The sequence below is a fragment of the Hirundo rustica genome, chromosome 24 (genome assembly GCF_015227805.2).
Source record: "Hirundo rustica isolate bHirRus1 chromosome 24, bHirRus1.pri.v3, whole genome shotgun sequence".
NCBI lineage: Eukaryota > Metazoa > Chordata > Aves > Passeriformes > Hirundinidae > Hirundo > Hirundo rustica.
Window position 1 is genome coordinate 501,706 of NC_053473.1, and position 13,486 is coordinate 515,191.

General features: G+C 56.8%; 1 protein-coding gene across 10 annotated transcripts in view; it reads right to left on the reverse strand.

Annotated features, from left to right (window-relative positions):
* PPFIA4 (PTPRF interacting protein alpha 4) overlaps positions 1–13,486 on the reverse strand; it is a 61,331-nt gene that overhangs the window by 11,764 nt on the left and 36,081 nt on the right. For 5 of the 10 annotated variants that reach the window (XM_040085653.1, XM_040085651.2, XM_040085652.1 and 2 more), the window contains exons 4-18: positions 13,251–13,415; positions 12,669–12,743; positions 11,062–11,157; positions 10,328–10,549; positions 9,773–9,919; positions 9,535–9,669; positions 8,814–8,897; positions 7,911–8,042; positions 6,265–6,327; positions 5,001–5,092; positions 2,167–2,308; positions 1,730–1,935; positions 1,059–1,299; positions 810–845; positions 91–224 (exon numbers count right to left, since the gene is read on the reverse strand). In XM_040085653.1, the coding sequence (XP_039941587.1) occupies positions 91–224; positions 810–845; positions 1,059–1,299; positions 1,730–1,935; positions 2,167–2,308; positions 5,001–5,092; positions 6,265–6,327; positions 7,911–8,042; positions 8,814–8,897; positions 9,535–9,669; positions 9,773–9,919; positions 10,328–10,549; positions 11,062–11,157; positions 12,669–12,743; positions 13,251–13,415 (1,970 nt within the window). The remainder of the gene's footprint in view (positions 1–90; positions 225–809; positions 846–1,058; positions 1,300–1,729; positions 1,936–2,166; positions 2,309–5,000; positions 5,093–6,264; positions 6,328–7,910; positions 8,043–8,813; positions 8,898–9,534; positions 9,670–9,772; positions 9,920–10,327; positions 10,550–11,061; positions 11,158–12,668; positions 12,744–13,250; positions 13,416–13,486) is intronic. The other 5 variants (XM_058423455.1, XM_040085656.1, XM_040085655.1 and 2 more) reach the window with 2 other exon arrangements.

Below are 13,486 nucleotides of genomic sequence, written 5' to 3' on the forward strand. Positions count from 1 at the left end.
AAGCCATGGTAAACCCCAGCCCACTCCACATCCCACGTGTGCCCCAGCTATATCCTCAAACCAACAGAGATGCCAAGGCTCTCCACATACCTCTTGCCATCCTCCTGACTCAGGGCAGGGTGGCCCAGCTTCTCCAGCCGCAGCGTCCTGGGTGAAGACGGCGGGGACGTCTCACACTTGATGGTGGTTTTGTCCTCCCGGCTCTCGTCCCGAGCTGCGGGCGACTGAACAAGCGGAGTGGCTGTGAGGGTGGGAGGCCAGAGCCCAGCTCCATCCTTGCCCTGCTGCCTGCCTCTCTCTTGCTCCATGGAGGCATGGCCAAAAGAGCCACCAGAGCCCTGGGGCTTCGCCATGCTCCAGGAATGGCCTGAATGAGAGCTCTGGCAATGGTTCCAGATGCCCAAGCGGATGGGGAGGATGCGGCAGAATGGTTGAGATCCTGGGAATGGGGGGTGAGAGGATGCAGCCCCATGGTCCAGGTCAGGGTGTGGGGACAGAAGCTGCTGGCCCTCATCAGAGGGCTCTGAGGAGCACAGATGGGAATGTCCCAAGGACACCCTGTCGCCAGAGGGGACACAATGTTTGAGGACCCAGTGGCTTTCTGAACCTCCCCATGTCCTGCCAGACCCCCCAGGCTGCCGGCGGGAACGTGTCCAAGCACCTTTCGGGATCCCCATGATTGTCCTGCTGAATCCCTGGGGTCCCCAGCTCCATCCCGCGCCTGCTGCACCCTGACCTGGTGTGGACAAAGCCAGGAGCAGGCTGGAAAAAGGGCCTGGACAAAAACCAACGGGATGGGAGCCACTCACTAGCAGTTTCCTCCGGTGCTTCCTCAAGTCGCTGGGCTGATTGCAAGGGGGAAAGCGAGAGAGACACAGAAAGGGGGGCAGTTAATGGAGCACGCCCCCAGAGCAGTCCCGGGGCCAGGCTGCCAGGCTGGAGACAGCAAACACGGGCACCCCACTGTCCCACACCCCCCACGGGCCCGTGCGGACACCGGGCATCGCTCCCAACTCACAGCTGGACCCCGCCAGCCCCGGCCCCTCCTGGCTCCTCACCAACGTCATGATCCCCATGCGGTCCAGGTCCTGGGCGGCGCTGCGGGAGCTGAGCTTGGGCGTGGAACGGCCGCTGAGCGGCGGGGACGAGCTGGCCAGGGACAGGGCCGTCAGTGAGGTGGGGATGGAGGCCCTCTTGCACAGCTGGGTGAGGTTCAGGCCCTCCATGCTGCCGCTCGTGACCCGCGTCTCCAGCTCCTCTGCACGGAGCTCCGTGGACTCCTTCTCCTCCTGGATCATCCTGTGGGAGTGGCAGGGCTCAGGGCTCCCGGCTCCCCCCCTTCCCAGGGACACAGGACCTCTGTCCTGGGGAAATGCACCTTGGTGCAGTGCCTCAACCCCTGATCTCCAGGAATGGCAGCAAGATACATCAGTATCCATAAAAACCAGAGCTGAGACGCACCCTGATTCCTTTTAATACCTATGGAGGACTTTTTATAAAATAATGATTGTTTGAAATAATGACCCTCTGAGTCAGCACTGGTGCAGATGAGGGATGGGGAGACCTGGCAGGAAGGACCAAGCCCTGTGGCTGAATGTCCTGGAGCCACTTTCCTGGCTGAAGACACACTAAGGCCCCAATTTTAGGCTGGCAGAGTTTCCTGGCTATTTGTTGTCCCCCTGGAGCCATTTCTGCACGAGTCAGTGGTGGGTTTTGGCCATGGTCATACCTGATCTCTTCGTTGATGGCATCCAGCTGCTCCTGAAGCATCATGGCCAATGTCTGGGCATCTGAGTGCCCACCAGGAGAGAGCACATCCATGGAGCTGAACAGCGTCTCACGGTCGTCCTCATCCATATCAGAGATATCAGGGTCGCTGTCGAAGGCGTGAGGCCCCGTGGCCAGGACCCCACCTGCCTGGGCCTGCTCCCAGTCCTGGGGGAACAAGGGCCACAGTCCTACACAGTATTCCCATGTCTCCAAAAGCCAGATTGGTGACTTCCATGCAGGAATTCCATCTAGTGTGACCCCGATGGGAAACCTTTCTGTTGCTCCCCCATCAATGCACCGGGAAGGAAAGGAAACTGCCCCGTGTCTCCAGATCTGAGCCTAAACCCAGGGTGCAGGGCAGGAGCAGACTCTAATGCTGGGGTGCACAGGGTTTACCTTGGCTGGCTCCTCTCTTCGGGCACCAAATCGTCCCTTCTGTGCCCGGGGCAGCCCTGGAGCTGCTCCAAAGGGCTCGGCTGGGGCGTGGACCACAGCTCCCAGCGGGAAGCGCAGGTCGGTGGCACTGCCCATGTGGGACCTGGGAAGAGAGAGCTCTGTGGGGGACATTGCTACGTGTAGGACACCCTTATCCTCAGGCTGCTCCCCTTGCAGTCCAGGCCTCTCGTGACAGAGGAGGAGGAGCAGGAGGAGGAGACGACTGTGGGATGCCCATCCCAGCCATGTTTGCCTGCTCGGCATGAAAGGATGCGAAACCAGGCTCTGGAAAAAGGTGCCCCATTCCCCCCCAGGGGACCTGGAAATGCACTCACAGAATCACTCACAGAATCATTGAATCACAGAGTATCCTGAGCTGGAAGAGACCCACAACAATCAAGTCCAACTCCTGGCCTTGTACAGACATCCCAACAATCCCACCTTGTGCATCCCTGAGAGCGGTGTCCAAACACTCCTGGAGCTCTGGCAGCCTCGGGGCTGTGCCCATTCCCTGGGGAGCCTGGGCAATGCCCAGCACCTCAGGGGGAAGAACCTTTCCTGATCTCCAGCCTGACCCTCCCCTGGCACAGATCCAACCCTTCCCTGGGGTCCCATCCCTGCGCCCAGAGATCAGAGGAATCTGCAGCCTCTGGTGACCTCTGACCTCAGGAGAATCCCAACTTTCCCAGACTATCAGAAGCTCAGCCCTGGGCCTTCCCCTGCTGCTCCCTCCCCCCTCTCTGTGCCCCCATCGGGGCATCCAGCCAGTCCTGCCCAAACCCCCTGCACTGGGGGCTGCTGTGGAGCCAGGGCTGAGCAGGCTCCTCCTGCTGCTCCCTCTCCAGAGCAGCTGGAATCTCTCAACACAACTTGTATCTTCTCCATCGCCACGTACCCAGCAGAAGCCAGCTAGGGAGCTCTACTCCTTTTTATGCTTATTCCAACATTTTCATGAGAAAATACCCTGACGAGGGTCAGTTTCTTCTCCCAGGCAGTGAGTGACAGGAGGAGGGGAAATGGCCTCAAGGGGAGGTTCAGGTTGGATATTGGTAAAAAATTTCTTAATGGAAAGGGTGGTGAGGTCCCAGCACAGGCTGCCCAGGGCAGTGGTGAAGTTCCCACCCCTGGAAGGGTTCAAAAAATGGCTGATGTGGCACTTTGTGATGTGATTTAGTGGGAATTGTGGTATTTGGCTGAAGGCTGGACTTGACCTTGGAGGACTTTTCCAACCTTAATGATTCTGTGATCTCAATGAATAAAATTCCACCTGAAACTTCTTCCAGGTGTGAGGACATGAGCATGGGATCTCCCAGCAGAAACCAGCTGGGACTTCTTCACACTTCTCCCTGCCAGGGCTGGTGCTTGGGACCAGGACCTGGTGAGTGCTATAACAGAGCAAGGCAGCAACTGGACATGGGGACACTTCAAGCCACTCGTGGTGCTCACTCCATGTCTCCACTTTGCCTCGTTGTTCCTTTTGGCCCTGAAGACCCAACCAGGGAGCTGAGAAAGGTGCACATGGTGATTACTCCCCACATACTGTGCCATTGGAGACTCAAGGTTTGTTTAGTTTAAGGTGAATTGAAGATGACAAAAGCAGCAGCCCCAGGCAGATCGTGGTTTTCCGCCCCGTTTGCAGTGCAGATACAGGCCTGAAGATAAAATCAGCACCATGAGCAGCATGGCCGGGCCAGCATGTCAGACAAAGGCACAACCCAAGTTCCAGGGATTTCAGAGCTGTTGACAAGCTGCTGCCCAGCTAAAATCAGATAAAAACACCTTAGACAAAAACTGACATTTCAGCTGGGGCATGATTCTGCAACTCAAGATTTCTGCTGATTTTTCATCTGAGAAATACAAAAAATCACTGAATTGTCCATCCTGCTCTTAAAGACCCATGCAAAGAGGTCCAACACATGCTCCAGACTCTGCTCCAGCACTCAGCTCTCCTTCATCCTCCCAGGCTCTTTCTCACCCTCCCCATTTCTTCTCTCCATGACAGACATGGGGTCTCCAGGCTTTCTTCTCCTCTCTGCTGACAGATCCAAAGCTGGTTACACAGCTCCTCCCCACCTTTTCCAGCCTTGTTGAGAGGGGAATTTTCTTCACTGGTTGCTCCCATTGACCCCTTGCTGCCTTAACCCACACTGGAAGTGCTCAGGGCACGGTGTGGCATGCAGGTGGCTGCAGCAGCACAATGGGGTTGTTGTGCTGTCACCCTCCTTTCACAGCCCCGTTTTCCTGGAGCAGCTCCGGCTATCCTGGTCAGTGCTGGAGGCTGAGACCCGATGGACTCTCCTCTGCTCCTGGTGCCCTGGACTGGGACATCCCCATGTCCCAGCTGACTTTAAATGAAAGGGTGTGGGAGGACCATTGCATTGGAGAAAGATGGGCTTCATTCTCCTTTGCCTGCAGCAGATCCAAAGCAATTCCTCCTGCTACACCTGCCCAGCCCCTGTACTCCACATGGGAAAAAGTCCTTCGGTGAATATGCAGCTTTCAGAGCAAAATAAGTCCTAAACCACTTGTGCAGAGAAAGAAACAATGCTCAGTGGTTCCTCACCCTCGCAAGAGCCAATCTGGGGCCACTGAGTTGGGCAGGGCTATTCTCAAGAGTCTATGTCCCACCCCAGGACACATCCATGGTGGGACAGCACACTGGAGCTGACCCTGCTGTGAGCACCCTGCAGCCCAGCACTGAAGCTTGGGGGCACAAGAAGTGCCAGCAGCACTTTGGGATCCCCAAAGCTAACTGCCCACAAAGCCGGGGTGCAGGGGTTTGCCCTGGCGCTTACCTGGTGTGCACACTCTCCACAAACGTCCCACTTCTGGTCTTGAGCTGATCCACCTCCAGCCTCAGCTTGTCAATCTCATCGGACAGACGCCGCTGTTTGGGGGGATGAGACAGGCAGGGCTCGGGTTTGCTCTGGAGAGCTGCCAGGTGTGGGGTAATCCACGTGCTTGGCTATTGCCATGTTTACATTCCCTTTACAGATCCCCACCCCAGGTTTAAAGCATCTTGGACACATCAGTAAGCACAGGGAATGAGGGTGCTGGGGAGGGAGGATCAGGACAGACAGACACAGGTCCTCAAGGAATGCTGCTCTGGGAGATGAAGAACAGGTCCCACTTAGATGCTCTGGTTCTGCTCCAGACTGCACATGTGAGTTCCCTTGGCAAGGGGTTGGCACTGAGGGACCCCCCCAGCCAAACTTGCTGCTGGCCCTGTCCCTCCTGCTCCCAGCTGCATCCCCATGCTGTGCCCACACCCAGTGCTGGGAGATGCCAGGGGGAGGCTGTAGATGGACAGGAAGGGAGGGGAGAAGGGATCTCCCAGGCACGGCAGGATCCAGTCTGGGGGACAAACAGGCTGAGCCAGAGTGGTCAAAGTGCCAGCAGTGTCATGCAAGTCCCCAAGCTCTGCCCTGCCCAGACCTGAGCAGCCACGGCTGGGAAGCACAAGGAATAAGCACACATCCTCCCTGCAGGCAAGGGGAAAAGCAGCCCTCCTGATGCTCCAAACCATGCACGAGACATGCAGCACATCTCAAAAGCTCCCACTGTTCCAAAAAGCCACGTCCCTCCAGCTTTCTAGCAAGGCTTCTATTGGTTCATGCAGATGGTACTGAGGTGCTTTATCTGAGAGCAGGGGTGAAGGCCTACGGGGCCTCTGCAGGCTGGGCACGGGGCAGATCTTCCCCAGTCCGAGAAAGCCTCAGGAGCCAGGCAGACGCGGCTGCCCCAGCCCTCCTCTATGCAGGGCTGAAGCCACCCCGGCCTTGCCACTGTCCCCAGTGGGCTCAGGGATGGATGAGTGTGACAGAAACACGGAGATGGGACCCAACATGCCTGGGAGGGAACTGACCCGGGGCTCTCCGGGGAGGGGGGTGGCAGCTTCCATCCAGCTACTGCGTGGGTGAGTGTGTGGCCTCCTGCTGCCAGGTGCTCTGGGATCCCAGCTCCTCCCAAACTGGAGCATTTTAGAAGCAAGTGACCCTAGCTGGGGGTTGGGAGTGAGGCAATGCCATCACTGGGTCAGATCCCTGTAGCCGCATTTACCTTGTCATGCTGGTGTTCCTCTATCTGCTTTTGGGTATTTTCCAGCTCTTGTAACAATGTATTCTTTAAGAAAAACCAAAGAAAATAAAAGGGAACAAAATCAGGAAAGAAAAAAGAGAGACCATTTAGGAAATGGCCACGTGGCCTCCCAGGAATGGCCAGTGTGGAATCCCTGTGTAGTGAACACCTGGAAAAGCTCCCCAGGCTGCTCCTCACCTGCCTGTGCACAGGTCTCACCTACAAAGCTCCTGCCTCTCAAGCAGGATGGCCACAGCTCAACTCCTGCCCCACTCTGTGGCTAAGCATGGCCATGGAGGGCGATGAAGGATTTGATGGACAGGGCTTGACAGTTAGGAAATATATCTGAGAGGAGAACAACCCCTTGAGCAGCTGCATCCTGAGGAGAAATGTCCCTTACATCTAAGCTAGGGAGTAGGCAGCAGGGAAAGGAGATGTGCTTATAGAATCACAGAACCATGGCATTGTTAAGATTGAACAGCCCTCTAAGACTGAGCCCAACCATTCCCCCCAGCACCACGACGCCAAATGTCCCATCCATGTTTTTGGAACATTTCCAGCGATGGTGACTCCACCACTGTCCTGGGCAGTCTATTCCAATGCTATAATTCTTTCCTTGAATTTTTTTTTTTTTTTTTTCCCTAATATCTATCGAAACCTCTCCTGGAGAGTTTGTAACTGCCTGAACCAGTTCTCATTTCTGGTGAGTGATGCCAGCCAAACAGGATCATTTTTTGTGCATGAAGGACCTGGATAAACTCTCAGGGTGGGACAGTGCTGGCACCAGACTGGGGAGCAGGCACTGCCTTCACAACATGTCACCACTCTGGTCCCTGTTGCTTGCTGGGGTAGGATTTGGACTCATCCCCGCAGGTTGGGTCCTGCTCTTTATCCAGACAAATCTGCTGAACAACTGGACATGCTGGCACAGCCACATTTGGCTGGGGACAGGAGGAGCAGAGCAGTGTGGGGACAGAGCCGGCCCTGGAGGCATCAGCTGGGGGCTGCACCCCTGTGCTCCAACTTGCTGAGGGCAGGAAGCCCAAGAGAGCTGAATCACCAAGGCCTGACCTCCCACTTCCTTTGTGGGTGGATCCTTGCTTGGAGCCAGCTGCTCCCAGTTAATTCCATTGACACTGAGGCAGCCACAGCTCCAGCTGGCTCCTCCAAGGAAACTCTGTTCCCCCTGACTCAGGTGGGAGATGTTCATGGACGCTACCCTTGCTTGGAGAAATCAGTCTGGACCTGGGGGTAGAAAGGTTTTAAGGCAGCACATGGAGGCACAGGCACTGGGACAGGATGAACACAGCATTTTTTCCTGCAAAATGCAGTTGGGATTTGCTCTGACAGCTTGGCATGGATGGCATCAGGGCTGCACCAGCAGAGACACAGGGAGGCGAGGGAATGGAGCAGGACGAATCCTGCTGGTGTGGGTGGTGGTGGGATGTCCCTGGGAGAGGTAACCGGAGCAGTTCCCCATGTTCCACCAGCCCCAGCACAGCCGTGTCCTGCATGTTACCATTTCTCCAGCCCTGCATAGGCACTTCCAGCCCTGGGCCATGGCTGGATGAGACACAGAAGGGCTGCAGACCCTTCAACTCCCAGAGGAACCCTGCCCCAGGCACTACCTTCTCCTCCAAGGCTGCCATCCTCTCCTTGAGGTGTAGCTGCAGCCTCTCGTTGGACTCGCTCAGCAGCCGATCCACGGTGTCTGAGAGCCGCTTGTTGTGCTCCTCGTTCATCTTCTCCCGCTGGCGGGCCTGGGACAGACACAGTGACATCCCCGTCACATCCAGAGGGGCTCAGTGCCCTCTGCAATCCTGTGCCAGCTGTGGTGTCAGAGCTGACCCACCAGGCCCAGCTTGTGGGGACAAATCCACCTCTTACAGCTCTGGTTGGAACCTCTGTGGTGGCTCTGCTGCTCCCTGCCACCTCCCAGCCAGGGATGAAGGGGAGACAAAAAGGTTTAGGGAGATCACGCCTGCCTGCCCCTCAAGAAAGCTTCTCTTGTGTATCTGCCAGGAATGTCCACGCTGGGGACACTTTCCAGACCCCAATGAATACTGAACTTCTGCATTTTCAAATTAAGGCAAAACATGTTGGGGCTTCCCCAGGAGCATCTGTAACATCATCTGTATGAACAGCCCAGCCCCTGGCTGAGAAGCAAAGAAGCTGGAGAAGGGACAGTGCAGGCCAGGGCAGAGTAGCTCAGCCTCCTGCCCTTTCCATCCTGCTGATCCAAGCCCAGGGGAAGAGCTGCTGGAGCCTCCCCTTCCACCCTGCATTTGGGGTCCCAGCTTGCCCCAGGGTGTGATGCTGGGAGAGGAGTGGGCGTGGAATACTAACAGCAAGTCTTGGATGACTGGGAGAGGGGAAATCGCAACAGACAGTGCCACGAGCTCCTGTGTGGCTCAAGTTTAAGTGATCCTGGTTGGGAAAGGATTAACCAGGCTGTTCTCCCAGCCTGTTCCTTGTAGTGCAATCCAGATGTGCCCAGGTACCCAGGCAGCAAGGCCAGGATCAGGACTTACCCTGGCCAGCTCCTGGTTCTTCTCCTCCAGCTGAGTCTCCAGCTGCCGGAGGTGCTCCTCGATGCTCCCATGCCTCTCTTCTGCCTGGGAAAAGCAGAGCAGCCTGCTCAAACGATGCTCCCCAAAGCCATGAGGGCCCTGCTGCACCCTGGTATCCATCTCTGCATCTGAGTCCTTCCTGGGATGCAGGGCTCTCTCCCGCTGCCTGCGTCCCTGCCAGGGCTCCCTGTGAGCCCAAACCAGCCCTGCTGGCACAGTGACAGGAGCTGGAGGTGCTCTGTGAGGGATTAAACACCATTCCGGAACCCAGAGAGGGCAGGGATGGCCGCATCCATTTCTCTCTCCAGGCCTGCACCCTCCAAAATCCAGCCTGGTGCTTTCTTCATCCTACAGCAGTCTCACCCAAGCCAAAAGGCATCCACAGCAACAGGGCCATCCTCACCTTGGAGAAAGGGGCCGAGGGAAGGGAGCAAACCCCACACGTGCAGGACACATTGAGGTGTCCTTTAAAGGCAGTGCCTTGTCCCTGCAGCAGTGGGGACGGCAGGGGACAGAGAGGCTGTAGCTGGGAAGGAGAGTGGGATGCTTTGGGCTGCCAAGGGCTCCATTGCTGCAGGGGGCGGCCAGAGCCAGCTCCTCCCCTGGTCCCAGCACTGCCCTCCCTCTCCAACCCCTCCCCTCCCATCCCCTCCAGTTCCCAGGCCCCACCACTGCCCCTTGCCTTGGTGAGCGCAGCAATGCGCTGGGCCAGCTCCGCTTCCACCTCGGGCAGCGTCTCTGCCTTTCTCATTGTCTGCTGCAGCTTCTGCTCCGCCAGCTCCAGCAGCTCCTGCAGGTGCCGCGCCTTCTCCTCACACTGTGGGACAGCAGGGTGACTGCCCGGCGTGTCCCACCCCCAGCACCCCTCCTGCCCCCCAGCTCCCCGGGGCAGGGGAACACTTCGGGCCCGGTTTTGGTACCTGGCGGTGCAAGGACTCCTTGTTGGCCAACTCGTTTTCCAGTTTGTCATTGAGGTCATGGATGGAGGTGGCCTCTCGCTGGGCTGCCAGGTACCGTTTCTCCAGTGTGGTGATCCTCTCCTCCATGTCCTCCTTCTGTGCCAGGGCCTGAGGAAGTGATGGGGCTGTCACATCCTGCTCTGTGACAGCATTTTGGGAACAGCAGGGCCATCCAGCTCCTTTAAGCCTCGGGACACCCTGAGTCCAAGGGATGTGAAAACCCCCCTTGACACGGGGATGGGGGACAGCAGAATGAGACAGTGATAAAGGGAGAGTGAAACAATCACAGGAAAATCTTCTAGAGAGGACACAGGTCACTGCCCCAGGTGTGCAGCACACCTGAGAGCCTGCCTGTAATCTCAGGGAAGTCCTGCTGGTGGACCTACAGACAATTTCCCATTGGCAGTGGCCTCTTTGGAGAACACCCTGCACACAACAGGAGTTCCCATCCCTTCCCAGCCTAGTGGAAGCAGCTGTGAGGTCTCTGCTGGGCAGTGCAGGGGGACAGGCACTCACCTCTCGGAGGTCTCTCTGGTACTTGCTGCTCATCTCCTCAGATTTGATCAGATCCTTCCTGGCAGTGCCCAGATCCTCCTCCAGCTCGGCCACGCTGGCAGCCAAGGCAGAGATTCGCTCCTTGGCCTGGACCACTTCAAAATTCTGCTTCTCCAGGAGCTCCTGCAGCTCCACCACCCGCCCAGCCTCGTCATCCGGGTGGACAGAGCCATTGGAGAGACGCTGCAAGGCACCAGAGAGGGAGGTGGATCTTGGGATGCTCCAAAGCTCCCAGGCTGTGGCATTGCCTGCAGCCATCCAAAGTGGGAATGTGGCCCTGCAGGGACTCAGTGAGGGGATGGAAGTGGAGACAGGGGGCTCTGGGACCTCCATGAACAGCCTCCACGAGCCAGGGATGGGGCTTCTTACAGGAATGATGGAATATGGATGGTTGAGGGCTTCCCAGAGCATCTGGCAGAAGGTGTCCCTGCCCATGGTGGGGGTTGGAACAAGATGGCCTTTGAGGTCTCTTCCCACACAAACCATTCTGTGATCTCTGGGAAGCAGAACCCCTTGGAGCACAAATTCCCCCCTCTCAGAAATGGCCTGTATCCATCAGGAAGGGCATTTCCCACGGGACTGGACCCAGGGGAGAGGGAAAAAGGTTTTCAGCACCTTGGAGCCAGCAAGAGAGAGGTGGGAGAAATGACAGCCTTGCTGAGCATGGTCAGAGCAGGGTTTTCCAGGGCTCTCACCTTCCAGGGAAGTTTCGGTGCTGGTTCCTTGGGCTCCCTCTCATCGCGCTCGCCCGCCGCAGGCTCCCGGGTGGAGCCTTGCTGCAGAGCTGCCACCTGCACGGGAACAGGCACTCAGCAGTGGCAGACAGCAGGAGGGGAGGGCAGTGATGCTGCAGCAAGCGCTGCACCAGCCTCCTGCCAGAGTCCTGCTTGTGGCTGCGGGGAACTGGAGAGAGCAGGTGAGGAACAGCCCTGAGCTGGCACTGCTCAAGTCACACTGGATTCCTGGGGGCAGCTCTGGGCCCCTCAGTTCGGGAAGGACATTGAGGGGCTGGAGCATGTTTAGAGAAAGGAATGGAGCCTGGAGAAAAGGAGGTTCAGGGGCTTCTGGCTCTGCACAACTCCCTGACAGGAGGGACAGCCAGGGGGACAGTCGGGCTCTGCCCCCAGGGAACAGGGACAGGACAAGAAATGGCCTCAAGCTGTGCCAGGGGATGGTGAGGCACAAATCTTTCAGGAAGAAATTTTTCCCTGAAGGGGTGGTCAGGCCCTGGCAAAACTGCCCAGGGCAGTGATGGAGTCACCATCCCTGGAAGTGTTCAAAGAACAAGTGGACATGGAACTTCACAATAATTTTCAGTGGGCATTTGGGTGTTTGATCAAAAGTTGGAGGTTTTTCCAGCCTCAATGACTCCCCAGTTCTAAGACAGAGGAAGTCAGAGGTGCTGGGAAGGCTCAGCACTGAGGGAGGTTTTCCTGGTGAGCCCTGGATCCCAGGGCTCCCTCCCAGCTCATTTCACTGGTTTACAGCCAGACAGATTCTGAATCCAGCACAGCAGGAGCAGGAGATAAACACTGGTTCCGTATCCTGCTCTGATAGGAGAGGATGGGGAACGGTCTCTGCAAAGGAGAGGGGCCTGGGAGCCCAGGAAAGACCATGAGATTTATCCTGAGAACTGGAAAGAGGAGCAAAATTTGGCTGGCAGAGGCTGTTGGAATGGCCCTCTCCTTTTGGGAGCAGTGCCTGGGCACAAACTCCAGCAAGGAAAATGGAGTTCATGTCTCTTGAAAAACACTTTATCCCTGAAAGTGTCCAAGGCCAGGCTGGACAGAGCTTGGGGCAACCTGGGATAGTGGCAGGTGTATCTGCCTACAGCAGGGGGTGGAAAGAGAGGAGCTTTAAGGCTCCTTCCCACCGAATGAGTGTAGGGTTCTGGGATTTTGGGATGACCATGGCTGGAGGTTTGGGACAGCAAAGTCCCATCCTCAGGACTCCAGCAGGGAATAAGATGGGGCATGCAAGACGAGATGCTTGAAGCAGTGTGGTTTGGGTCTCTATCAAATCAGGGTAAATCCCAAGTGATCCTCAGCCCCCTGGAATGATTCAGATTCAGACTGTTTTTGTGAGTCAATTCCAAACAGCAAACAACAGGGAAATGTCACCAGTGAGACAAATGGTTTTCAGAATCTTTACAAGGTTTCCTTAAATACAGCCAAACCTTCAAGTAAACATCAATTTTGGAACAAAAGCCTTACATCAAACCTGACTGAATGCAAATACCACACGAAGTGCCAAAGGCAATGGGGAGTATTCCCAGCCCAGCAGGTGCCCAGGTACCTCTTACCTGCCGATGGGCATCCACCAGCTGCTCCTCCAGGGTGGCCACTCGCTCCAAGGCTGCTCGCAGGCGCTCCCTCACCTGCAGGTGAGCGAAACAATGGGAAAGGCTGTCATTGATCTGGGACAAGGGTGTCCAGGATTTAGGCATACTCCCAGGCCTGTTTGTTGGGCTGACAGGCTCAGGTGGATTCAGGTTCAGGATCATCCAGCCCATCATGGGGTGGGCTGAAATTGTGTTGGAGACATCAGGCTGGGCCAGTTCTTGGAGATCTATGGCCAGAATAGCCTGAAGAGGTCTCCTAGCAGAGGAAGGAGATGCTTGAGGTGAATGAAGGAAGAGGAACAGCAAAGACTAACCCAGGGTGTCAAATGCCATCACCCCGAGAGTGACCTGAGGGAGTTCCCTGTCCCCCTCAGACCCAGAGGATCCACTGGGCAGCCCCAGCAGCTCCTCAATGCAGCTCCAGGATACCCAAGACTTTCCTGCTGAGGGCCCCCATGTAACTTTAACACCACAAAGTAAGAGAGGGAGTAGAGGGTTAGGAGAAGGAGCTCTGAGCAGGAGAGGTCCCAGCAACTTTCCCACCTTTTCATCCAGTGCTTTGTGATGCTCGAAGAGCGACTTGAGTGCCTTGAGCACCTCGACCTCACTGGACACGCCGGATGGCGACTGGGCCTGGCGCTTGACCACGGTCATCCTGAGGGAGCGCTCATGCCGTGACACCAGGCACTCCAGGTGCTCCAGCAGGAGCTGCAGCGGGACGAGAGAGGGGCTGTCACTGCTAGGATGGGCCCAGCAGCCCTGGGGTCCCACAGGCACAG